Raw genomic sequence first — 26,234 nt, forward strand, 5'->3', positions numbered from 1 at the left:
GAAGTAGCTTTAGTCCATTCATTTGTTTTAAATAACTTAAAGGCATAATGTTAGTTTCTACCGAATGAGTAAAATGCATTCAACGAAACAGAAATTACTGTAAACCTAACCACATGAGTAGATGATTTAGTTTCTGCTGTAGCAATAAAAGTTCTCATTAATATGAATCAATACAATTATTCTGTTTTATTCCATGTATAACGTACACAACCCTTATTCATAGCTTCACCATACGAAGTAAAAAGCAGTTACTCTTCACAGAATGCTCCCAGACAGAGAGAAAGTGTGTGGGTTGTTCGGAGGTAAAATTCACTGTGCTAATTTGTGGCAAGAGATTAAAGGTAATACTTACATAGGCAGTGGTTGAACGGAGTTCTTGGAGACTTTCTAGAGACATATACATATCTCTTTATTTATATTTGTATGTACGTATGTATGTACAGACGTGCAAACTCATGCATATACACAGTTCAACTTTCTAAAAAATGTTAAAAATATGTAAAATATATATTTTATTTTAAACTATGTTTTCTGTAGTTTTTATATACATGCATATGTACAGACACATTTGTGTATGAAGATTAAAGTTGAGTGTTGATTAATGTGTTGATATAAGTACGAAGTTGTATCTGTGAAGTTGAGTTTAAGGGATGTTCCCCTATTTTTATTCTGAGCCCATTGCACGCTTACTTCTCTTACTAGTGTAGCAACAAAAGTGCTCTTGGGAAAGAACTTCACAAGTTATTTTAGTGAACTGTGTGTTGTATAATTATTCCTCCAAGTCACACTTTTCCTGAAGTATTTGTTCTATGCAGGTGCTCTTTCCGTACCTGGTTACACAAAGAGTATAATAAATAGCAAAACAAGAGGTATAAAGAAACTTGTACTTAAAAGAGATCAAAGCAAACCAGACCATGCAGTCCTTTGGAAATCTTGGCTAGCTCTCTTGTAAATAAAAGTGCTTGTAAAGCAGAAGGTATTTAACTCCTGTATTTATACAGACCTTGATTGACACTTCAGTTATTAACCTCATAAAAACACAGCAACGTAAACCAGTAAGAATGTTTATTCTAGCACTTCTATCTGAAGGAAAATGAAAACCAAGATATAGTGGCATATTCTTAGTTCCTTGTAAGTATTTATTTTAGGGCTGTGTAGCATAAAAGAATGTTTTTTCAAGTCAGTGAACTTAAACTATTTGCTTACTGTTCTGGGACTAAAGTATTTTCTAATTCCTAACAAAACAAATTTTAGATTTATTGAAGGTGCAAAGTCACCATATCTTTATTGAAGGGGCAAACCCCACATTTTTGTAATAATTCTTCTTTCCCCTTCATAGTGCTTTTCATTTCATGTTGGGTAAAAATGAAATCTGAATTGTTTTTTGTAACTAATTTGATGTGATTATACAAAAGTTTTCTCTTCTTGTCACTGAAGAGATATCCTGTATTATGTTAGGTCTAGAAAAACAAATATGCAATAATCTCTTATATCCTTGTTCTTGGGCTTGTTAGCTGATGTATCGCACCATTTTTTTTACAATTGCTTTTTCTAGGCTTCATTGTGGCTTTTCAGGCCTGCCCCCAAAATTACATAGCCATTTTGTCTTCTATGGGAGCGCTAAAATTCTCTTATGCATGTAAAATGTTTGTTCGAAAGCAGCTTGTCATAACTCCTGAGACAGGATGGGATTTCAGGAATTTAACTCTTAATTTTGTTTTAATGAACATACCTATCTGAAGTGAACTCTTAAAATGTATATATAATCTTTATTTCTAAAGGAACTTGCCTGTTGCTATTGTAAGAATGGTGGTGATTCTCTGGTTGTCATCCAGAGGAACTACTAATCAAGAGCTTTCATATAAGTATGCTATTTCTGAATTAAACAAAATTTTAAGTGGTTATATTTATTTCACATCAAGCTAGTGTTTTAAATACTAGTGTACTTTGTGGCAAAAATAATATTTTGTGCTGAACTAAAAACTAAGTTACTAACTTATTGAAAACCGGATGATCTCAAGACTTTTATTGTTCTTAGCAGGAGCTTTTGTTTACTGTAATTGCAGTAGCTAGTGATGGCCAACAAATACAGGAAGACAAATACAGGAACACTGATCTGTTAAGCAGACAAGGTTAAAACCCTGGTGCTGGAGTGGGAAATAGCTAAGTGGAATCATAGAAACTGTAAAGGGATCTCTTGATCCTGTTTCCTTGATTCCCATTCAAAGTACAACTGTTAGCAACACTAGATCAGGTCAGCAGTGGCTTTGGATGAGTTAAAAACCACCAGGGATGGAGATTTCACAGCCACGCCGAGTAACACCTTCCAATGCTTCATTCGTCTTCTAAGTGCAGAATTTTTTTCCTGCAAGAAGTTTGGCTCTCTAATCTTTGATTCCTTCAGGTGATTGTAGGGTGCTGTTGGATCTTCCCTGGACCTCCTGTTTGCCAAATGGAACAAACCTGGCACCTTCACCTTCATCTCATAAGGCGTGTTTTCTAGGCCCTGTGCATCTGAGCAGCTGTTTGCTGGACCCTCTCCTGTTTCTTCTAGTATCTTCTGAACCTGGCAACCCAAAACCAGGTGGAGGATTCCATGTACTGCCTCACTGTGCCAGGTAGAGAAGGGTAATAACTTCCCTTGATCTGCTGCCGTGTTCATCCTAATGAACATAGTCCAGTATGTGGTTTGCCCTGTTTGCAGTGAGGATATGCTGTTGGCTCGTAGTGAGCTTGGCATCCACTGTAACCCCCAGGTTCTTTCCTGTGGGGCTGTTACTGAGCCAGTTGGTTTTCAGCCTCTGCTGATGCTCATGGTTATTCATCCCAGGTGCAAAATTTTGTGGTTCTCTTTGCTGAAATGCGTGAGGTTTCTGTTGGCCCAAGCCTCAAATTTCTCAAGGTCTGTCTAGACTGAACTACTGTGTGGTGTTTCATTCATTCGCCCTAATTCAGTGTTGTCCATAGATCTGCAGAGGGTGCTTTCTATCTCATCAACTAAGTTGTTGATAAAAATGTTGAGGGATGTAAGGGCCTCAGGGCTGACCTGTGGAGTGTTCCACTGGTTACCAGCCAACAACCAAACACTGAACCATTGATACCCTTTAGGCCTGGTGGTCCAGCCCAAATGCTTTATTTATCCAAGCTGTACTCTCTCAGCTTCCAAATGAGAAAGCTGAGTGAAGCTGAACCTATTTGACGAGTACAGCACTTTCTACTCCATTTTAAAGTTTTCCGCCTTAATAAAAATGTAGCTTAACTGCTTTCCCTAAGAAATAAGAAAGAACAGATTCCAAGAATGATGTTAAAACTATGAGAATTGTTTTACTAATTGTCACAAATCTGATTGAGTTTCATCTGCTTGAGTGCTCCCCAGACTCTTGAATTCTCTGTGTGTATGGACAAGTTTCTTTAGATTGGTTTCTCTTTCACTTCTTTATGGACACGAAACTCTGAAACCTGTCAAGTTTGGAGCTTTTCAGGAGTGTTTAGACTCTCTTCCCAAACTCCAGTTATGGTGCTTGCCCTGGAATTTGAAGTTTACCTCCTTGAGCTGACTGTAATGGGGTCATCTTAGGATAAATTTAAGATTCTGCTGCTCTTTTCTCAAGTGAAGTGAAACCTGCAATTTTTTGGGAGGTTTTTGTTTTTTAAAAATATATAAGCCACCCGTTCGCTCTTCCAGAAACACGCTGCAGACTTCAATTTTGTTTAAAAAGGAGTGAAATACAAGGAGATAATTTTAAGGATGATTACTGAGTGCCTGGAACTTCTGAAAGGAAGTTCTACAATTTTTTCCATACTCATCCAGTGTGCATTTTGGAATCTGCTTGCATCCAGTCTTAGTCTGATTCAAGGGTGAGATTTGAAAATTACCGATTGCTAATCTTTATGTAATTCTCATCAGCAACAGTTCAACTGCATGTGTTTTAACTTTAAGAAGGGGTTGGAATTTCCATGCATATCAGCATGTCACAATCCCAGGAGCGCATGGTAGTAAGGGTCCTGATGGTACGTTGACTCAGTTCTTTTCATAAACAAACTTGCTATACTGTTCCTTTTATAAACTGATCAAGTCACATCTTAAAAACAATTTTCTTTTTCTCGCTATTTCTGCAGGAAGACTCCCTGAATGCCACCTTCCAAAGTACAACTTCTCAAGAGTCTTGCTGCTTTGATCATTAGAAACTTAACTTGCAGTGTATATTATTTGTGGCCATTTAATACTCATTTGTTCTTATGCCAGTATTGTCTTTTATTTTAAGTAATTATTTTCCCTCCTGATGCTTCCCTTGAGGTATTTGGATGCCAGTCATATATCCACTCTGTATTTATTTTGCCAGACCAAGCAAGCTGAGGTTTTTAAATATCCTCTTGGCAAATTTGCTTTCTATTCCCTTGGTCATATGAGCAACTTTTTGTAAGCATCTCTGTTAGATGAAAGTTAGCTGTGATTTATTCCAGCTTATGTCCTACCCGATTGTTGGAGGGTGACGTTAGTACTTCCTTGTCTGTACTGGCTGTATCAGGGTTAATGTGCTACTGAATCACACTTGTCCTCTGTCATTGTCCTCTTGATGAGGGATCCAATGTACCAGCTGATATACTTGGATCTTTTTGCTATTTCCAGCTGATGAGCTCCTGAATTGTAACACATTTTTTTAATTAGCCCTTATATATCCAGTCTTTTTATCTGCTATTAATTTCATGTCCTAGTATTCTGGCTCTCAAGATAGCTAGTTTTGTTTCATAGTATTTTAATCTTCCCCCTCTACAGACACTGCCTCATAACTTCTGTTTCATTGATGAATTTTCGTTAGGCTGCTCCTAACTCTTACTGTGGTCTTCAATTAAACGGACCATAATATTGGTCCCAACAATAGATTAGGTCCACCAATAACTGACTTGAAACATGTTCTTTTTGGGTCTTTTTAAAGTCTTTCTCTAACTTACCCATTTTGTCTAATAGCATACCCTAATTGCAGTACATCAAATACTTTACTGTCACTCATAGAGCTTACACTAGAGTTTAATGTGTTAAACCAAAACTGTAGTTTCACTGTGGACCTAGAGTAGATGTCTCCTCAGACTGCATTGCAGGATGTTGTCTGCTTCCTGCTGTTTGCTGTATCTCACAGGAAGTCGGTGGTTTTTTTAGCTGTGGAGGAAGCATGTGAGAACTGGAGCTCTGCTCTGAGCTGGAGCTGCCCTGCTTTTTACTTTGAAGCAAACTTTGAGCAAAAAATCTGTAGATTTCAAACATTTCATTTGTTGAGATAACATTCAAGAGACTTGTGTGACAAGAACTGTTTTATTTCCTCTGTGTAGAAGTATTTTTACCATTCTTGGGTAAGGTGTGGATGAGGTTGGCGCAATCGAGTTTCTAACAGTTTTGCACATTGCACTTCATTCCACTTCATCTTATTACCTTATCTCTAAGCGTTCTGTTTTTCAAGTCTATTTTTTCCTAAATTTCTGTATATTCTTGAGGCCAGCATAAAGGTCAGTAGTTTTCTGAATCGTTCTCCAGCACATTTGAATAATTTAAAATGTTAGGTGTTTGCTTCCCTAACTGTATAATATTGCACTGTCTTGCTATGTTCTAAAATCCAAGATAAGAAATTATCCTTTGAGTTGAATGTGGTAAGTTTTTGCTTCCCCTTCAGTTAGGATAGTTCAGTTTCTGGTTTCTGTACCTTTATTACTGTTAGTTGTCCTGTCCTGAAATGCAGCTGGTGGTCCTATTCTTTAGTGCTATTTAAGGAGCAACAGATTAATATATTTCTTAAAGCACATCTGAATTTGCTTTGGTCTTTACCATAACATCAGTATGAAACAACGTCATACATTTTTCTCTTGGTCTTTTTTGTATAGTTGAAGAAGGTGTTTTCCATTTATTTTAAGTTTATTGTTCTGACGTTAGCTTTGTTAATGGGGGAATAAACTTCATATATTTTCAGATAGGATCTAACTACTTAGCAAGCGATAGGGGTCAGGGGAAGAACACGTATGTCGAAATGGGCAATTAAAAACTAGTCTAGTTAGGTTAGTCTAGTTAAGCTGCACTGTGGGTTTTTTTTCATGGTTTAAAGAAGACAAAAGAAGGAAATATGAAAAATGTGGATTAGCTTTATAAATCTGTCATTTTGAAGGACAGTTTTGCCAAATTAAGTCCTAGTTTTTTAATTATTTCAGCAGCAATTGTCCTTGCAGTGCACGCAGTAAATTGGATTCTGTTTCTGCATTACTGCTCCATAACGTAAAGGATCATCTGACATATTCTGGTTTATGACTCCAGTCTAAGGATTGGTATAGCAAGAGTAGATTTTACTGGAGACAATTAAGAGGACTTACGTGACTTCATGAAAACTACGTTCTTGGTCTTGATCTCTAAGTGTGTCTGTCTATATTGTTTTTTTGCACATTCCAGGTCTGTTTTTCCTTTTTAAAAATACTATTTTTTCCCCTGTCATAGATCTGACTGCATTTGTCAGCTTACTTGAGATGCTAGCAATATTTATGTTCAAAAAGAGCACCAGAGACCTTTGCTGCCCTCAGAAGATTGTTGTCTCTAAATCTCACCTATACTAAACTCGAATATGAGCATATTTACTGCAAATGTTCTTTTGGCAGTTACTAAAAGCAGCATACAAGGTTATAAAGCCTTCATTTCTTCTGAAAAATAAATGAAAGAACAGAAACAGGTAATCTTTGACACATGTTGCAGTAAAAGGATACGTATGCCCCAGTGTCACAGCAGAATTTTAATCTCCTAGGCTATTCTCTAAAGTGTACAGCACAGCTGAAAAAAACACTGTAACATCCATGGTTTTATTCTTAAATGTATTTTTTAAAATTCAGTTAAATAATTCACACACTCATTATGCATAAAGAAGCAGTATTTATTTAGAAAGACACTGGTTATATAAACATAGATGCTGAGCCTTGCATTATGCAGCATTAAGTTGCTAATCAGACAGACATAATATGTAATGACCGGAGATGTCACAGTTTTCAGCAGCATTTATGAATTTGGTTCTAGAAGTTTGGTTACACTGAATGTCTTCACAAGCAAAGCAGATTAAATAAAAACTTGGAAGTACATGATCTTTAGCTTACTTTAAGCCCCCCTAGGTTCTACTCTGAAAAGTGATAAAGCCAAAGAACCAGTGCTAAATGGAGGGAAAGACTACGGACAATCAAGAGTATAGCAAGAGCTTCAGTTTTAGATTACTTCAGAGAAAAGTAGAACTGTTTTTTGCATTTTTCCTGGAGAAACATTTTCAACACTGTAAACTGTATTCTTGTTCATGCTTAAGATAGACTTTTCCTGAAAGTTTTATAGATTTACAGTCTGCTTTCAGTTATGGTGGGTTATTTTTTTGTTTTTAATTTTTACTACTACAACTAGTTGTTGATTTTTGCTAACTTAGCTATGATTCACTGTTGTCTTCCAAATGGTTACTGCTAGGAATTAAATTCTCTCCTTTGTAGAATCACATACCTTCAGAGTAACTGATTGCTGATTTATATGAACCCTGTATTCTGTGAAGTATCTTTCTTGCTGTCATCACAACCTTCTTTCCCTCAGAAATAGACTATGGAGCAGACAAAATTCGGAGTTTTTTGACTCAAGGCCGTGCAGAGAATAGTTAGGAGTGGTGGGTGTAGCTGGATTCTGTATGGCATGGTACCGAAGATACCTCTGTATGACTGTTTTTTGTTAATGCAACATCTTTTCAGGTGGAAACCTGAGTGAAAATGGGAAAGAAACTCATATATGTCTTCCTTTCTACATAAACACTCTTTGTCAGTCTTTCTTTTGACAAGTGCTAAACATGACTGCTGTTTCTAGCCATCAAAATGAAACCTTGTATGAATGGGTTGTACTCTAATTTAGTCATCTGGCTTTTCTGCAGAATTGCTTGCATATGACAAAGTATTAATATTATTAAACTGCAAAGTATATGAGGTGTAAATATTGCATCTTCCTATTTATGTACCACAGTATTCTATGGGTATACACATTGTTTTTGCAATTGAATTTAGGAGGATACGGGTGCTTCCATTAGTTTATCTCTCAACCTTTTGACATTAAGCATCATTTTAATTATATGCTTAAATGACATTTTACATTGGGGAGAGGGATTTTATTCTAAGCATCATCAGCCCACTGATAAATTTTCTGTTTCATTACTGTACTTCCTACTTCAGTAAATAACCTTCCACTAGTCCATTGTTTAGATCTCAGTAATCCCATTTGAAATTCTGGATTGTGAAATTGTGCTACTTTGGGTTGCTAGCAGGAAAAAAGAAAATACTATTACAGAGCCTGTGGTTAAACATACTGTCAAAGATGAGCTCTGAAGCAATAGAAAAATAATTTCAGCTGGACGTGGGAAAAAATACTAGTGTCTTAAGGCTCTTCCCAGTTACTTCTCTAATAAACATGTTTTAGGGTGAATAGATGTAAAATCCTGTGATCTGAAAAATGTTGGTTTTAAAGATTTAATTATGGTAGCTACCTTGCCAAAAATCTCTGTTTGAACTGTGTCAGTGACTAACGGAAAGATAGTTATCTATATTTTTAATTTAAACTTATCATTCCTTGTCAGATATTTCTTAGAAAAGCAGGAAGAGGTTTGCTTCATGAAAACTGTTAGCAATGATTTTTGGATTGTTTTAGTCCACATTTAGTTGATTCCTTTATAGGCATGTCAAGGACTTATCATCTTTTAAAGATATGAATAGCTTATTAATCACGAAGCCTAACTCACATCTGTGTGAGTATGCGCATGCATGAGTGTTTACATCCCTAACGTGCATGAGCCAAATCTTAAAAGTGTTGGTATTCATTTTTCAAAGCAGTATAGTCTTTGATGAAATTAATAGAAAATGTGGCTTAGTGTCATGAATGTTTTTGAAAAGCAGAAGCATTGCATTATTTTGTTGTTTCATTCTCAGTTACTGTACACAAATACTTGTGCATGCCTAATAATGCATACGTGTTTCCAGGAATATGGTCAGTAATCAAAAATGGAATAACTAAATACCTCCAAGTTTTACTCTGTGTAGCTGTTTTGCTACATCATCCCTGAACAACAAGTCTGCTCAGACAGTTACGTCTCTTTTTTTTCTGGAAGTGCCTTTGGGCATGTTTTCTGCAGATACTGCTGGTTAATGGTTTTGATTAGACTGCCTTCTCCCCCCATGTAACCTGTGGAGCAGTAAACCAAGTGGGAGGTTATGCGAGTTACCCACTTCAGTAGTTATTGTTTTCTTTCACTGTCAAAAAGATTCATGAAACCACAATAATTACAAAGAATTTCAAGGCTTTGTAAGGCTGTTTAGTTCGGTTATTTAATATTGATTCAAACTTGGCTACTGAATTTTTAATACTTGAAAAATGGGCCTGTTTAAAATACTAGGTGTGTGAGATACTACTTACATATAGTCCTCTCTTAAGGCTCTAACCAGTGGACCTTCATTCCACAGGAAACTTAACCCCAGTTCTCCTTTTGCTTGATGTGCTCTGTGGCAGAAGAGGTGGAAGCATCACAGCATTTTCCTATTACTAAACAAAAAAACCCCACCGATCAAAAGCTGAGTTCTTAATGTTTTACATATGAAAACTCAGTAAGATGGGCTGTTTGACTTGATACACTTAGATCTTATGTTTTGTGCTGTCTCTGGCTTTGCATCTTCAGTTGGCTACATAATGTATGTGCAAAAAAATCGAAGTTGTTTTGAAGAAGCTGTTAGAAGAAACTCCATGGGTATTTCCTGCTTAAATAACGAGTGATTATCAGTATTGATGTTTTTAAACCATCCTCATTAGTGCTTTGGTTTATATTCATTCACAGTTCGAATGCTTCCATCTAGATTTTTTAACTGAATTTTTCTTTGTAGATATGACAGCTACTGCATGAATCCTTGGTCATGCTTTTAGTTACAGCAATTCACTGTGCTGTTCTTGCATGCCTGGAGAAAGCTTCCTGTACCTCTTCGAACACTTGTTTCCATCTAGCGATCTGGTTTTGCTGTGTTTATTCTGTGGCCTGTGGCTAAAGTGTGTTATGTTAGCTGAGTGCTGGAAGAAGCTGTGCTGATGCTTGCCATGTACTGATCTACTCTTGCATGATTTTTTTTTTTTGCAAGTTTGTTTTCACACACATTCAATATTGCCATCTCATCATACTGTTTTTCTAGACCCGGATCTGTCTGCTTGTCGGAAGCTTTTCATTGGAGTCATGCTAATATGTACTTATTTATATTGGTTGATCCATGTGGCAAGCACACTCTGCAGTTGGCTTTCTTCTTCTAAATGGACGGCCTTTTGTTTATTTTTAAAGGAAGTCTGTTTTATCTGCATAGCATATATGTCTAATTAGAACCTCCCCACTGTAACATTTTAGTGGCTCTTGCTTAGAGGATGCTAAGTGGTTTCCTATAAACCGTGAAGCTATCCTTTATCTGATCAACAGTTTATAAATGAACAAATACAAAAGATTTCTACTTCGCTCTTTTTAGCTCAGATTGATTTGCTGCTGTGGCTTGAGCTATGCTGCCTTATTAATTCTGGCTAGGGATCAGTTCAATAGGTACTGGTACATTGCTCAGTTTTGAATGCGGTTGCTCCATCTCCACTAGCGAAAACGTGGCCTGGAAATGCCACCACTGCCATGTGCTGGAAGCAGCGCTGTGTAAAGAGGGCTAATGGAACATCAGACGCTTCTGCCACTGCGTTTTACAAGTCTTCTGTGAGTTACTATTCTGGGATGCTTTTCAGTGTCAGTAAAATATGAGCACCTGTTAGTACATGCCTAGTAAATATATTTGGTTGGCTGTTTAGTATACGAGACATACTAAAGTAAGAGTAATTTTCTCTTGTTCAACCAGAATGTTGTTAAAAAGGTGACAGAATTTAAGCTGCTGTATCTTTTATTTTTAGTGTGTTTAAGGGGCTAAGATCCCTTCTTCCCAAAAAGGCCTGACCAGTTTAGCTGACAAAGTGTTAGTATGCACATGTACCGACAGAGTTACTTAACTTGTGTAAGCTACGCTGTATCGTCATTTTTAATGCAAACATTGTGCCTTGTTTGAAAGGAGTTCATCATGTGTGCATGGTTCTTCTGGCTCTCCGACTTCACTGTAGCATCAGAAATCCAGCAAGTAAACTGGTATTTTCAGTGTGACTGATTACTACAGAATGTTATTGTAACTCTTCTTCATTCCCTTCTGCAGAATGACAGGAAGGGAGTTTTTCTCTCGTTTTCCAAGTCTTTATCCTTTTCTTCTCAAGCAGTTGGAGGTTGCAACCCGTACTCTGAACAGGTAAGATGATGTCTGAGAAAGTTTTGAAATACAAAGTACAATGAAAAGGCTAAACTGAGTTGTGTCACATATACCATAATGCTGCTGTTTTCATCAGTGTAGTTCTATATAGTTCTACTGGTGTCTCTTGCTAAGGCTTTTTTCCTGTAACTTTTGCACATTGGAGTAAGTCTCTGGAGTATGAACTACTGTTGAGTGAGTAGTAGTTGCTGCATTCCTAGGAGCAGATGTTAAGAAACATGTGTTTTTCAGGGAAAGACAGAAACGGAGTGTCTGACTGGCTCCTGTTTAACAATGAGACCTCTTGATGTGTTAAAGTGATACAGAATCATAGGCCTCATGTAACCCTAAGCGAACGCTTTCCGGCCTGTGACATGCTGACTCTGGGGAAGGTCCTTGATTGCTTTTTAAGGACTCCACAAATAGTGGCTTAGAGCTCCAGTTTGATCAATGCAGATGACATAGTTTGGGATGATGTTGTGCCCAGGTTCATGAACTTTTAAAGTAAACCAGTGCTGACTTTGTTTTTTGTTAAAATGCTACGGTATAAACTGTGGAAGTTCAGCAGCTGATTTATGGGTGAGGTTCAGCTGTCTGTTTAATGGGCTTGAGGTGGATACTTGGGAGCAGCAGTTTCACCAGTTGTTACATGTTTTGCAGTCTCTGCTCTTCAAGACGGTGTATGTGTTTTGCGCAGCAGTTTGCTTTACCTGACATTTCAAAAGGTGACAGTGTCATCACTGGAAAATTTTGGGAAGTCTTTAAACTGAATAAGATTGAAAGCTGCTGCCTGAAATGTTGGCCTTTAATCCTTTTTTTTCAATGCAGATCAAGGCTTGTATCTTAATCATTAACTAAATCGAGAAGTGTTGATGTGGACTTGGATTTCTGATTGTTTTTACAGTATGGATAGTACCCACTTAGTGTCAATGACAAGAACTATTTTTTAATAAAGCGTACTATTTACTAAATACATATTTCCTTCCAAACTGAAAAAAAGATTTTTTTAACCATCTTTTTGTAACTCAGCTTTCTCAGTTTCTGAATTTCTAGAGAAACATTGTCTGTGCCATTTTTAATATTATTTGTTAATAAATAACATAAATTAAAACCAATTTTAATGTTATTTAAAACAAAAGACAGCTCGCCATTATTAGGAATGAAGGAGACTTGAGATAATGTAGGAAAGTGAAGGCAGCACAGCCTTACGTGCTTTCATACAGGGTCCCCAGTGGTGCTGTAGGAGAACTGGACTCCATGTTTGATCCCAGCAGGGATGCGCTTTCTTGCAATGACCAGCCTAGCATACCTCCTTGAACCAGAAATGCAGAAGGGTATTGGGTGTGGAGGAATTTCAAGACTAGCATGAAGGAGGATGCTTTTTTCACCAAATGCTTCTCATCACTTTTTTATTTAGTGAAGCTGAAGAGTTGAAAATCCATCCAAGCCTGTTCCTTTTGCTTTTAATCCTGGGAAGGCTGTATCCATCTCCAATGGATGGTACTTACTCAGCACTCGGTATGGCACCGTTTGTCCCATTTATTATAAGGTAAGGTGATTTTGTGGTGGTTTTTCAAATGATGGGCGTTCTTTCTTGAATCTTTTTGGATTATTTCTTTTTATTAAATACCTTTTTAAGCTTCTCTTCAGCTTTAATTCTTAAAGGAAAAACTGATATTCATTGGTTGGACTTCCCTATGTTACTTAATGCTTGTTTTGGGGGATTAGAAAGCATTTCAGCTCATGCTGATGTGACTAGTTTGTAAATCTTCTTCTGTAAACGCTGTACAGTGTGATTGCTGCCACAGAGAAGGTAGATGAAAACTGATGACCTTGACTGACTTCAGCAATGCAAGATTTTCTGTACAAACTTCTTACGGGTTTTTCAGTCCTGCAGAATGATTGTTCGTAAAACAGAAACGTAATAACTAATACATAGACTTGGAGATGTGTGTGTATATATCTTCCTATCCATCCATGTATATACATATATAGCTAGGTAAATATATGGATATACCCTGTATCTAATATATTTCTAAGATGACTTTTCAAGTTTTTATACAGTGTAACTTTCATTTATGTGGTGGCTACATCAAGATATTCAGCAGATATTTTTGCTCTTCTGTATACCACTGGTGTGGGATAGGGAGCCTGATAAGGGAACAGGGCTGTGTTGGGTGAGGAGGAATGAGCATAATCGGTATTTGAGAGCAAGTCTTGCTATCTGTGTGAAAGCTTCAGCGCAATAGGGTGAGAAAGTTCCGTACTTAATCTTGCTTCTTTAGTAGTGAAACAAGATAAAGTTGTGGTTATCCTAAGATCTTCCAGTTTTTATTTTAAACTACTGTTTATGTTAAAAAATAATAGCTGTCTGCTTATTCTTCACAGCAGATGGGATGTATCTCTTACTTCTTATGATGTTTTTTTGAATTTTCAAGATAAATAATAACCTACCGTTTTTTATTCAGGGAAAAAACCTGTATTAAGAGCTTTTAAATGGACTATATTTAACAGTAATGGTTAGGTTTCTGCTGTTTTTGAATCTTAAATGCTTTTTGGGAACGTGCTTAAAACTTTTTTAGTTACATCATTGATTAGCTTTGGATTTATGCCTTTGTTAATACAGCAGAGAATGCTCATTTATTTTTTTTTTATTTTTTTTTTTCATTTAATGTTTCAGCATAGTTTCTGATACTGGTAATAGATTTAACTCTTGAGAAGCTCTTGGTTACAGCTTTTGAGTTTTGTCTTTATATTATGACCACTAAGTTTGGCAAAGTACATACACCAGCAAAATAACTCTTCACTCTTAATTAGCTTATTCTCTTGAGGTTATTTAAATCCATTCAGAAGATGTGGGGAGAAAAACCCAATCTGAAACTGAAACATTTAAGAGACCTGTGTCATTGGACCTACCTTCCTTTAACTCTGCTCCCAACGAGGAGTGGTGTGGCAGATAAAGATGATATTTTGCTGTCTTTTCTTTCCGTTGAATCTGGAGTAAGGGCTATGGATACAGGAATAAGGCTAGCATTAAATTCTTATATATTTCAGTCAGAAAATTATAGGTGGGTGTACAGATGTGCATTTTCTGATAGGCTACTTAGCAAAGCTTCAGCACTTTTTTATGGTTGCCAGGGGACAATACCAAGGATTTCCACAGGGGTGTATGTATGTATTTATGATATAGCTCAGTGTACTGTTACTGGCAGTATTTATGTGTAGAGCTGTTAGGCCCTTGTTCTGTGAATACTATGATTGTTTTCAGTTCGGTCTGACTGCATTAGCTGGAATAGGTAGGGGTGATTTACCTGGGTAAGATAAATATGTTGCTATTTTCCCTGCTATTTCCCTTCCTATTTTCCATTCTGTGGGAACAGATGAACTAAAATAAAATTCTTTCCTGTTCATCTGATTGTCCTTTGGAAGGTGGTAGTGAAGATTGTTGTGAAGTAACCACGTAGGATTAAAGAGAAGGGCTGGTGCCAGAGGCTCTATGCATCAAGACTTTACGTTGTATATATTAACTGTTCCTTTGAATTGCACAATACACTATTGTGTTATATAACACCTACGTATACATAGAATTACATGGTAGCCCAATGCAATTACAACCCTAAATTGCCATATTTTTACTTTGAGATTTTTACATTTCTATTGCTGTACCACTGTCAAGGAAAAGATAGCTCTTATGTGGTAGGGAGAGAGGAAGGGTGAGTATAACCCATAACTGATCTTCAGATGCTTTCCAGGGCTCAACCCACAATAAAGTGGCATTCGTTTGTTGCTCTGAGAGGACTGAACCACAACAAGGATGGACAGAACACTTACTGTGTTTGCAAGCGAAGGAGCAGTTCTCTGAACAAAACCGAGTTTAGCAGGAAGAGCTCACATTGGGCTTTTGAGGAGTTTTGCTTAAGCCTGAGTGGAATTTTCCATCTAGTGGGAGTAGAGCTGTGGTTGCTCTGACCGTGCTGAGATGAATTGCACAATATGAGTAGGATTAAATGCTGCAAGGACAAATCTCAATCTCTGTGTGCATACTTGTTGCTCGCTGTTGAACTAGGGCATTTGATTACCTATCTGCAGTTCTATTAAAAGTTATTTTTTCCCCTTTCCCCTTGCAGATGTTTTATTTGGAAGGGAACACTTTGATTCACAACTTATTACCTCACTTTTTTAAGAGCTAGATAGGTCTGCTTTAATGGTTACTTTCTAAGATGAAGGAATGTACAGAATGTTTTTGATTAACAAGGGAGGTAATTGGGAGGTAATGTTTTAAGTATGAAACAAAAACATAACCTCCCTTTCGCCTCCCCCTCTCCCCTTCAAAGACCTGTAATCTCTTCAGAATGATCTAAATTTTGGTTACTTTATGTCCTCTCATACCATGGCATTGACAGAGTGCTTGTTTAGTGTTAAATGCTCTGGGCTGAATGCTCTGAAGGAGTAAAACAGGTATTGCTATATTGACTTGGGTGCTTTTCACTAATTGAAGTCTAGAACTATTTAGGAGTGTGACTTTGTAATCTTTTAAGATGTTTTTTAAAAAAATGGCTTTAAAATGTCAAACAGTGTAAGGATTTTTAAAACTCTGGGTGTATGTGCCTTGTCTTCCACTTGACGAAATTTTTTAATTCTTACTGAAATTTCCCCTTGAAGACTTTGTCAAATAAATACATTTCAAAGCAGGGTTGCTTGTAGGTATATTATGTTGCAAATCATTGAAGAAACTCGCTGTCTGAGGGCAATTTAACTAGAAATGAGAACATCTTTCCATGAAATTAACACAGTTGTGAAACAGGCACTATTTTCTTGTGCAGAATTTTGTAACTAGCATCTTTCTGTAAAATGGAGAGGCTAAACTCCCAAATCCCCTGATGCTATTTTTAGTTGGGGACCAGGATAGGTGGCAGTGTTTTCAATCGGGGACCGGGGTAGGTGGCAATGGGAAGCACTAGTCCTTTACTGCTGTGCTCTTCTCCCTCCTGCCCGCCTCCATCCACCACCCCAAACTGATACGGTGATATGTTGTTTTTTGCACTTGAGTGAGCTTGTAATTGATATACAAGGATAATTACTGTGACTCTGTTAGCTAATGACAGACACTAAGATGTAAGGAAAACAAAATTGTATGTGGCAAGGAAGAATTTTCTGTAGGATGGAGCATTGTCGGCTGCCCTGTTACTGTGACTCATTCCTGAAAGAGTGCTTAGAGCAGGAGAGGGAAAATCCACATCAGCCATGAGCAAACTGGCAGTTCAGATGCTATCGTAGTAGCTGTGATAGCAAAGCTCAAATAATCCTAGAGGCCATGATTCTACTCGAGTCTTTAGTCCACACAAGCAATGCAGTCCTCTTGGTCTTTTTCAGTGAGTAAATACACTTAAGTTTTGTTGACTTATAGTTGAATCTTTTTTAAATCTTAACAGATGCCAATCCAGACTAATATGAGGTTACAGAAGATTTTTCTTAAATTTTAAAAGCAGGATATGGGTTTCTGTTATAAAAGATTAGACTCCTTCAGTGAAGTCCAAGAGATTCAGTGTATAATGTATAGATTCCATAAATTGTTCTGTACAAAATGCTATGCGAAGATTAAGTATTGTCAGATACCAACAAGCTTTGAAAGCAATTTAAAAAATGCTGTTACTCAAAATACAAATTTCTAATCGAAATGCGAACTTGAATTTTAATCTCTTTTAATTTTGTTTTGCAGTGTTTATTGGGCAAAGTGAATCAAAATCTGTCTTTAAAAATACTTGCTGGAAACGTAAAAGTAGACCTTCAGTTGCACTCTGCTTGAAGCTAGTACAAAGGCCTAATTGTTTTCAATAGTTTTCTGATTAGTAAAATGTTTACAATCTTTCTTAGGTAATGAAGCAACTTTATGATGTTGCAAAATACCATATCCCACAAATATGGCTTTCAATTGCCAGGTATACTTAGTATATTTACATTATTGTGCTGTCTCTTGCCATTGACTGATTTATCTCTAGTTCTTTGATGCGTTCCTACTAAGAATCAACGTGTCGTTCTGATGCAAATTTGCCTGTTTTTTCTCTTCCTGTTCTTTTTCCACTTATGTTCACAAATTCCTTACATATTCCTTTCAGTCTTCATTGCTTAGTTTACTTCAGTACAGTTAAGGAGTAAATATTATTGCCATAGTTCACATCTTTTGCTTTTGAACAATAAATCCAATTATGTAAAGATGCACACGTAAAATTACGGTATTACTGTAGTAAGCTGTGTGATCTAATGTTGCAAATCATTGAATTCTATGTTTTAGGCAGTTTGAAAAATGTTTCTTAAATAAGCGAGATTGATCCAGGTTTATGGTAGCTTTTTAGGAAGTGGAGCACCTGACCATGAATTCTGGGGGTCTCTAGGAGTCACAGTTGTGTCTTACTATTTTACAATTCTGAGTACTCACTTCTTAAGGAAACATCTTAAGGGAAAAGACCCAAGTACAGAAGTATTAATATTCTAGAAGGTGCTGTGAATTTAAATATTCATTGATCAATAATGTTACTTGCATGTGGGTGTGCAAGTTACTCTTTCAAAAAAGTTAATGTTTGTTGACCTGTGCTTATTAGTTTTATTGTTCTGTGTTGTGTTTAATTATGTTAAATTGTATCCAGTCTATCAGGTGTCTCGTCCTATTCTGTCGTAGCTCTGTGACAAAGCTTGTGTAGGCTTCCTGCAAACTGGGTCTGGGGTTAGATGGTGTAATAATGAAACAAAATTAAAATGTAAAATCCAAAGTGTCTGTGAGACTTTGAAAGAAGTTTAAAACCTTACACTGAATAAAGAGCACAGGAGACAGGGGAGTGAGGGAGTTCTGATAACAAGACATCTTCAGTTTGTTTGGGAAGAGCTTGATTGAAGTCATTCATGTATGCTTTGTTAAAATTGCTGTTATACAAGTTGTTTAAAAGCGGTTTCCCTGATTTTTGTTTTGTTTCACACATGCACAATTGCATATGTGGATTTAGTACATCATCCTGTATCTGACTTTCTGTAGGCTAAATGCTGGTATCTTTTGGTAAGTGGCCAAACAAGATAGCTGAATGTTTGTGCGAAGTGTGCTTCCTCTGCCTTTCTCCTTTTTTTGCTTTAGTTTAGTGTGGCATAGCACCAATAGAAGAATTAATGTTAAAACTTGCACATTTTCAACTGTCGTTTATGTAAGATTGTGAATCTTACCAGGGGTCCGATAAGCAAAGAGCTTTTGTGGGAATGCCTTTTCATATTGGATGAAAAATACTACATGTGTTTGCAGCATGGTTGTATTAAAATAGCTGCTCTTGCTTATGGTTGTTTATAAAAGCATCTCCCTGGGTTTCCGTATCACATGCAAATCTTCTTAGTCTTTGGTCTCTGTTTTTTTCCTTTGTCTTGGTCTTTACTTTTTCTTCTCAATCTAACGTCTGATAGGTATAAGTGCTTAGTGTTATAACTGTCTGCAATAATTTATTATTTGAAATCCCTGTGATGCTAGGAGTAGGCTCTTACCGATTGGAATGCCCTGTCCTTACTGGAGAAGCTTATGGGATTGACCTGTTGTTGCAATACGAACACAGAGATACGCTTTTGATTATAGGCAAGGTTCCCAAATGAGCTGGTATAGGTATTTGGAAAAAGGAGCAACGTACGCCCTTAAAACATACATTGTTTTTTAGATTCTTACTGTATTTTGTACTGTTAAATCTCTTGCTTGACATCTAAGATAGAAATTTTGCATGGTTGGGGGAGGAAGAGGGAGGGAGAGGAATGTGTTTCCCCTCCCAGCAGAACTCCTCTCTTGTGAGTTGGCACTGGCTTGGAATTCTTCCATTTCTACTTAGGGTCTATTCTCTGTGCAATCATGATGGCATAGTGATAGGTACTGATCTTTAAAAGCATCATAAGTACTTACTAATAAGAAGCTTTTCAGACTTTTTTTTAGCATTTTTAAATAAGAAATGGTAAACTGTCATTTTTTTTCCATTTTGATTAAGTTCAGATTGTAGTGCTGGAGAAGACTGCAAACTGCTTGATTGGCCGTAGGCTGTTCAAGACCTTCTGATCAACTAAAAATCGTTGTACATCTTGTGGGTTCTTTGCTGTATTCTTCAGCCTTTTCTCTTAAACTGTGAACAGACGTTCCTTCCATGTGCTGATGGAAATATTACAAACCCTAGGTATTCATTATTGATTCCTTATTCCAGTTTTTACTGTGTTCATTGGTCCATTTGCTTCTCATTGGCAGATTATTATCTGAAGCCATTTAGGAAATATTCATAAACTGTAGGGAGCAGTCAGATTAATGGGAAATAAAAGGTGATTTTTAGTAGAGAGGCGTTGATGAGCACTGAGAGTAACAATACCTTTCACCAGTATTGCAGACTTCTAAAGAGGGCCGATGTCTGGGATCCTAGGTTAAAAATTTGATGTATACTACTTCTTATTTGAAATATGATCCAGTAAAAAATATGATGGGGTGCTCAATTGTCAACACATGGTTGGTGAAGTAACTGTATTATTCATTTACATACTTAAAGTTAGCCAGGTAGTAAATATTTTGCTGTTCGAGGTAACATTTAGCTTGTTCTGCAAAAGTATTTGCAGAAACGAACATGAAAATAAAGAGAAATAATGCATTAACTATGCAGAGGATGGTAGGTATGTCAAGGAAAGCCAAGTATAATGATATTTTTTAAGCCAATATTATTTAGAAAGAACAGTATGAGTTTGTGAAGAGTCAATATCTGGAAGGCTTTTTGGCAGTGGGCTGGCTGCTTTTGTGCAGTTGTGAAACATCGTAGTAACTTTTCATAAATTAACAAAGTTGAAATACGGTTGTGAATAGAATTTTTTTCTTTTACATGACCTGGAGTTAAGAGCAGTTGTTTTTTTTTCTCCAGAATGCTGAACGAAAAACTGATGAAAGGGGGCTCTAACCTCATGTGACTGCAACAAATAGTTAAATAAACCTAGAGGTTAGCTACCTGGAGATATTATTTGAGATTTCTTGGTGGGAATACAAGAAAAGATATGCCATTTAAATTGTCTCAGCATGTTCTATAGCAAACGTCTATTTGAAGAGAACATATTTCTGTTGATCTAAAGTTTACATACAGTATTAGTAACAGTTTTCTTAGGCTTACACATTAGAGATCTTAGTTTGTTGGCTGGCTGAACCACAGCAATTCAAGTTTCTGTTGTTCATTCGGCTTGGTATCAGTTGGCCACTTTTTACAGTAACCTAGGTCTTGGTGACAAGGAGAGAAATGTCTATAATTGCTTCCTAGAAAGCCCTTGGAAGCATATTGGAGAAACAACTGGCATAGCTTGTGGACAGCTTTCACAAATAAAAGTTTGTGTACTTTGCCTACGTAGTTCCGGCAGTATTTACAGCTACTCCAGTTCATTAAGTGCTTGTGTGGAAAACGCTGCCCTTATGAAAACATAAGGTTTTATCTTAATTGCCCAAGTTGGAAGAATAAAATACTTAACACAGTGTATAAAGAGACTAGAAGTTTGGGCAACCATTAACTTTACTCTAAAGGAAAAAGATAAGAATTTTGAGGTTTAGTACTGCATAAATAACCTGAAATTAAACTTGATCTGTGTCTGTCCGTGGTTGTGTTTAGACATTTTCTGGACTACATTCATGTGTTGATTGTAGATCTAAAACTTCTGGCAAATCGTAGTTTTGTAGTGTTTTTCTACTTGTCAGGTAAATATTGAGGTGCTATATCAAAACTCAGATTATTCTGGGGATTTTCTGGTTCTTAATTTCAGATTAAAGAACAAAAAATTGTCTTCAGGCCAATTACAGTACAGGTTTCCACAGTTAAGTACGTTTTAAATTTTAAATGCTTTGGATTGCTAAGGAACACAGAAATATAACAAAATGGAAAATAGCTGTGTTTCCTTAAAAGAAAAATACAAAGCAAGCAAATCAATAAATGAATAAAAGAAACTTTAAGTATGTGTATAGCAAATTATTGTTCATGTTGCGGGAATCCTTTCTCTCACATTAATGAATAGGTGCTGTTCTGCTGATTTGTCCCCAGTATGGAAGTCCAAGTTATGTTAATTGTGTGGAAGCATGAGTGTATTTTTTTAATGCTATTTTTGGACCTCTCTTTGCTTGGAAACCTGTAAGTTTTGAACTTTGAAAGTTGCTAAATTTAGTCCTTCAGGAGAGAATATGAAGGGAAAAAAATGAGCTGGTATATAATCATGATGACTTTTTTTCTTAAAAATGTCTTTTTTTTTTTTTTTAGTTATTTCACTTAATAGACAGTACAACACTCTTGAATCTTAACAACCAAACTCTTTCTAACAGGAACTGAATCTGTTGCTAAATACATTTCTCTGTGATCCCCATCCATGTTTTCCCCTGATATAGTATCTTGGTTTTAATTCTCACTTCAGAACTGATAATGTGACTTGAACTAATATCCACATGGTAGAGGAAAGAGAAAATCTTTCTCATACAACTCACTGTGTCTGTATAGAATCAGACAGAAGTCTTACTACGTTTTTTTTCTTTCCAGTGCATTTGTTACGACTTTGTGGCATAAGTAGCTCCAGGTTTTAAAGGATACCACCTTTTTGATTTTTATTTGTTCATTTCTTGTTAGTCAGTTTTCTATTTTAAAAACCCTAGAGGCTGGTAAAATGCTTTAACTAGCAGGCAGTGTTGGTTTGTTTGAATTGCAAGAGTGCCTTTCCTGCCTCATGCTGCTGCCTTCTTCCAAACTCTTTTTGTGATGGTGATAGAGTGGTACCTGGTTTGGCTTACAAGATCAGAGGCCCCTTCTGCAGAATCTTACCTTCCATGATGTTCAGTCTATTCTCCCATTGTTTCAGTCCCGTTTTCATGGCTGCTGTTCCCGATTCCCTCTTCCGATGCTTTGTGAAGGCGGTGTATGTGAATGTATTTCAGCTGAGATGAAAATTGTGATGCTGCAGTACTGTCGATAGGACTGTAGGAATAATTATCTGTATTGTTAATAAGCAGTGACATAATTAGTAATGCAGATAGCTGTGACAACATCCAGTAAACTTGGAAATAGATATTTTTCTCCTTGTTAATCCTTCTTCTAACAACTGTAGGTATTACTTAATATAATGGACATATTTTCAGCTATGGGTGTGATTTTTCAAATTAATCCTACTCATTTGTTTCTGTGACCTTCATATAAAAGGTAATCCTTACTTGGTTTGTTAATTTGGGTAATATAAGGTCTGTTGAGGGGGAGTAATAAGAAAGGGAGAAAAATAAGCACATAAGAAACACCTGCAGTTCTCTTTTTAAAAGAAAAAAAATTAAGATATTTTTATTTACAGCTCATGTGCTGTTTGTAGGCAGAGTAATAAATTAGGTACTTTGATGTGTGCGGAGGAGTATAGAATCTTTGTGCCTTATGAGAGCTGGTCATAAATTATGTCAGTCAGCAGGGTTGTTCAGGATCTAAGTGTTAAAGCTGGGAGTGGTGGAAATGTATTGAATCTACGGTTACACAAAGTGAAACTTTTTCAGATTTATTGACTTTTTGTTCTTGATCATGGACTGTTTGAAGTAAACATGTTTACATCCAATACCTCGTGCACCTAGATAAACAGTACCAAGTTCAACATGGAATACTACTTCAACAGTTGTTAATAGCCCTCAGGATTTAATGGAAGTCTATCACATGAGGATTTTGCAGATTTCATTGCTTATTGCTACCTTGAGATGTAATAAAATTAGGTTGGCATGGCATACTGTATGTTTTTACATATGACACTTTGGATATTTCTTAGATGTTAAAGTCTATTTATATATGGTCTGCATGTCACATACTGAAACACCTCCCCTCCCCACCCCGCCCCTACCCTAATGAATGCAAGACTCCCTTGCTCATACTTGTCCCGCAGAGAAGAGACAGCCTGTGACAGATTTTAATCATGTTGTTGGCAGGTGAAGCTCAGAGTTTGGCTGGTGAAATGGCCAAGGTTGGGGGTCTTTTTCCATTCTGCCAATGTCCTGGCAAGGCAACTGCCACCACATAAGTGAAACCAACCTCAGGGATGGCAGTGTGTTAAACTGCTGCAGGAGGAGTCACCAGAACAGTTTAACAGCCTTAAAATATTTCTTCCCTTAAGCTGCTAGATGTTGCTGCAGGTACAAAATGAGGTAGAGTGATTGCCATAACTGTGTCATGACTTTTCTTGATATGGCTTTTGAGATTGCTTCCCATACTTGCTGCTAAATCCTACATAAGATAAATATTGAAGAATACACAGAGTGGACTCACTGTTAAGGTGTATAGTTGATCTCAGAGGCTGGTACAACAATAAACAAAAAAGTGCTACATTGGGTTAGATTGTTGTTTTGTGTTACTCAGTTGTTTTATTTGTATTTGCTCTTCCTCTGACTTTTTGAGAATTGATCCTGTTTAGTTTTATTTACAAGTAGGAGATTATATCTAAGTGTGATCCAGTAAAAATCAGTACTGCCTGTTCTTAATCTAGGGTGCTGTTACAGGTTATGGAAAAAGTAGTGTGTATTTTGACCTTCTCCTGGCAAACTTCTTGCAAGATTCAGGAATGAAGCCAAGTGCCTTCAAAACATGAAAGATGTACACATAAGTGCCTTCAGGGTATGCAGAAGTTCAGGGATAGGTCACTAGTGGTGACTTGGCATCGTATCTTGCATGTGTGTGTGTGAAAGAAGGAGTGTTTTTGAAATGTTATCAGTACTGTTTGGGAGGGGAGCAGACCAATTTTCTTTTGAGTGTTCAGAGATTTAAAAAAAAAATAAAAAAAAAAAAGGAGAAACAACAGTAGGAATGTTAACCCCATTCAGATTTGGTAAGCTATTTGCCAATGTGAAATATTTTCCATGTGTTGCTGTATATGTTCCTATAAAGCAGATACTTTATTGTTCTTGAACATTGTGATGCTTTTGCTCCTTAGTAATTACTTTGCAGGACTGCTCTTCTGCGGCTTTCCGGTAAGATGTCAGGCCCTGTGACCACGCTGCACCCTGTGTAGCAATCTGTAGGGAGAGAAGCTTGCGTTAGCGTACAGCAGGTGCGTGGCATGGTGGCTGGGTCGCCCTTCTGAGGGTTTGCGTTTCCCTCAGGCACAGAAAGTTGCAGAACTGGGTCCCCTGTGTCCTGGGCGAGTTCTCCACCCACCGGGCACCCGTCTGCTTGCTCGGGGGAGGAGGAGGAGGAGGAGGAGGATGTTGCCTCCTGATTTAGAATGCAAAACAGAACCGAATTTGAGGGGCCAAGTTAGGCTTCTCTGTGGGGTAACACTCGGCTGCTGAGGCTCTTACAGAGAACAACGGTTTGGGGCAGAGGTAAAGATTAGACTTGTCTGTAGTTTTGAGAATTGCACCTTCGCCTTGTGTACATTCAGTATAAATGCCGAGGTGGCAGTCTCTGTTGTGGACCCAGACTTTAAGCAGCTCGGACAATTTTGCCTGTAGCATGGAATTATTTTCTTCTTTCTAAATATAGAGTAGTTCTATTTCCATAATAAATTTTATAAAATAACAGTGTGGAACAGAATTTCTGTGTAAAATACTGTATCTCCATATATGGATGTGCATGTGTTACAAGTCTTTAAGCTCCGTTTTTACAAGACAACAAAGTTAAAATTGGGTTATCTAAAAACTGTTCTTAACTCCATTTTTTATTACTAGGAAAAACCCCACAGAATTCCATTCTAATTCATTGCACTGTATTTGAAGAGAAACCCCCCCCTCTGGATCATGTAGTGTTGGAAAGTACCCTTGCACAAGTTAGAGGAAATCCTGGCATTTTACCCATTTTCCACTCTTCCTTCTGAAGACATGTCAGATTCCTTGGAATTTTTAAAAGGTCATGAACAAAATAAAGAACATTCTTGAGTATACAGTTGTAGCTAATTGAAAACTAGGCATTCATTGCAGTATCAGTGTTGCTTGTGTTTGGGAAGAACATCTACATGTGAGAATCTCTTGGTTAAGAAAACATTGTTTAGCAGAAATAAAGGAATGGTTGCAGACAAGTCACTTCTCAGGTTTCAGTTTACTGTGCAGTAGAATTAAAATGGTTTTGTTTTTTTTAAAAAAAGGGAGTTTTTTAATAAGAGCTAAGCTGACTTTCTTATTGCACCTTGTTAATACAGAATTAAAGCTTTTCCATCGGGAAAAGCCTCCAGTTGGGACTGCTCCACTTTTGCATTCTGTTTTGAAGGACAGCAAGCCTTTGAAAAGGAAATTCAAAAAGAAATTCAGAAAAGAAATTGAATTGCAGCACAGGAAAGACATGGACCTGTTTGAATAGGTCCAAAGGAGGACCACAAAGATGATCTGAGGGCTGGAACACCTCTCCTATGAGGACAGGCTGAGAGAGTTGGGGCTGTTCAGCCTGGAGAAGAGAAGGCTGCGGGGAGACCTTATTGTGGCCTTTCAGTACTTACAGGGGGCCTATAGGAAAAATGGGGACAGACTTTTTAGCAGGACTTGTTGCAATAGGACAGGTTTAATGGCTTTAAACTGAGAGAGGGTGGATTTAGACTGTGTATAAGGGAGAAAGTTTTTACAATGAGGGTGGTGAAACACTGCAACAGGTTGCCCAGAGAGGTGGTAGATGCTCCATCCCTGGAAACATTCAAGGTCACGTTGGGTGGGGCTCTGAGCAACCTGATGTAGTTGAAGATGTCCCTGCTCATTGCAGGGGGATTGGACTAGATGACCTTTAAAGGTCCCTTCCAACCCAAACTATTCTATGAAACGCAAAGAGCTCTTTCTGAAAATTATTCCCTGTCAGGGAAGATGTGGGGAGGTGGAGGGTAAAACATGCTGCCAAACCGCGAGGATGAAAACTCCCACAAAAGCCTGTCGTTCAGGGGTAGCAGAGCTCTCT

General features: G+C 37.2%; 1 protein-coding gene across 1 annotated transcript in view; it reads left to right on the plus strand.

The window, feature by feature from the left end:
- The window catches only part of THADA (THADA armadillo repeat containing), a 170,004-nt gene that overhangs the window by 46,989 nt on the left and 96,781 nt on the right, over window positions 1–26,234 (plus strand). Inside the window, exons 27-28 of the mRNA XM_075412893.1 lie at window positions 11,245–11,334; window positions 12,752–12,883. Of these exons, the coding sequence (XP_075269008.1) occupies window positions 11,245–11,334; window positions 12,752–12,883 (222 nt within the window). The remainder of the gene's footprint in view (window positions 1–11,244; window positions 11,335–12,751; window positions 12,884–26,234) is intronic.

Source organism: Opisthocomus hoazin, chromosome 2 (assembly GCF_030867145.1).
Source record: "Opisthocomus hoazin isolate bOpiHoa1 chromosome 2, bOpiHoa1.hap1, whole genome shotgun sequence".
In the NCBI taxonomy this organism is placed as follows: Eukaryota; Metazoa; Chordata; class Aves; order Opisthocomiformes; family Opisthocomidae; genus Opisthocomus; species Opisthocomus hoazin.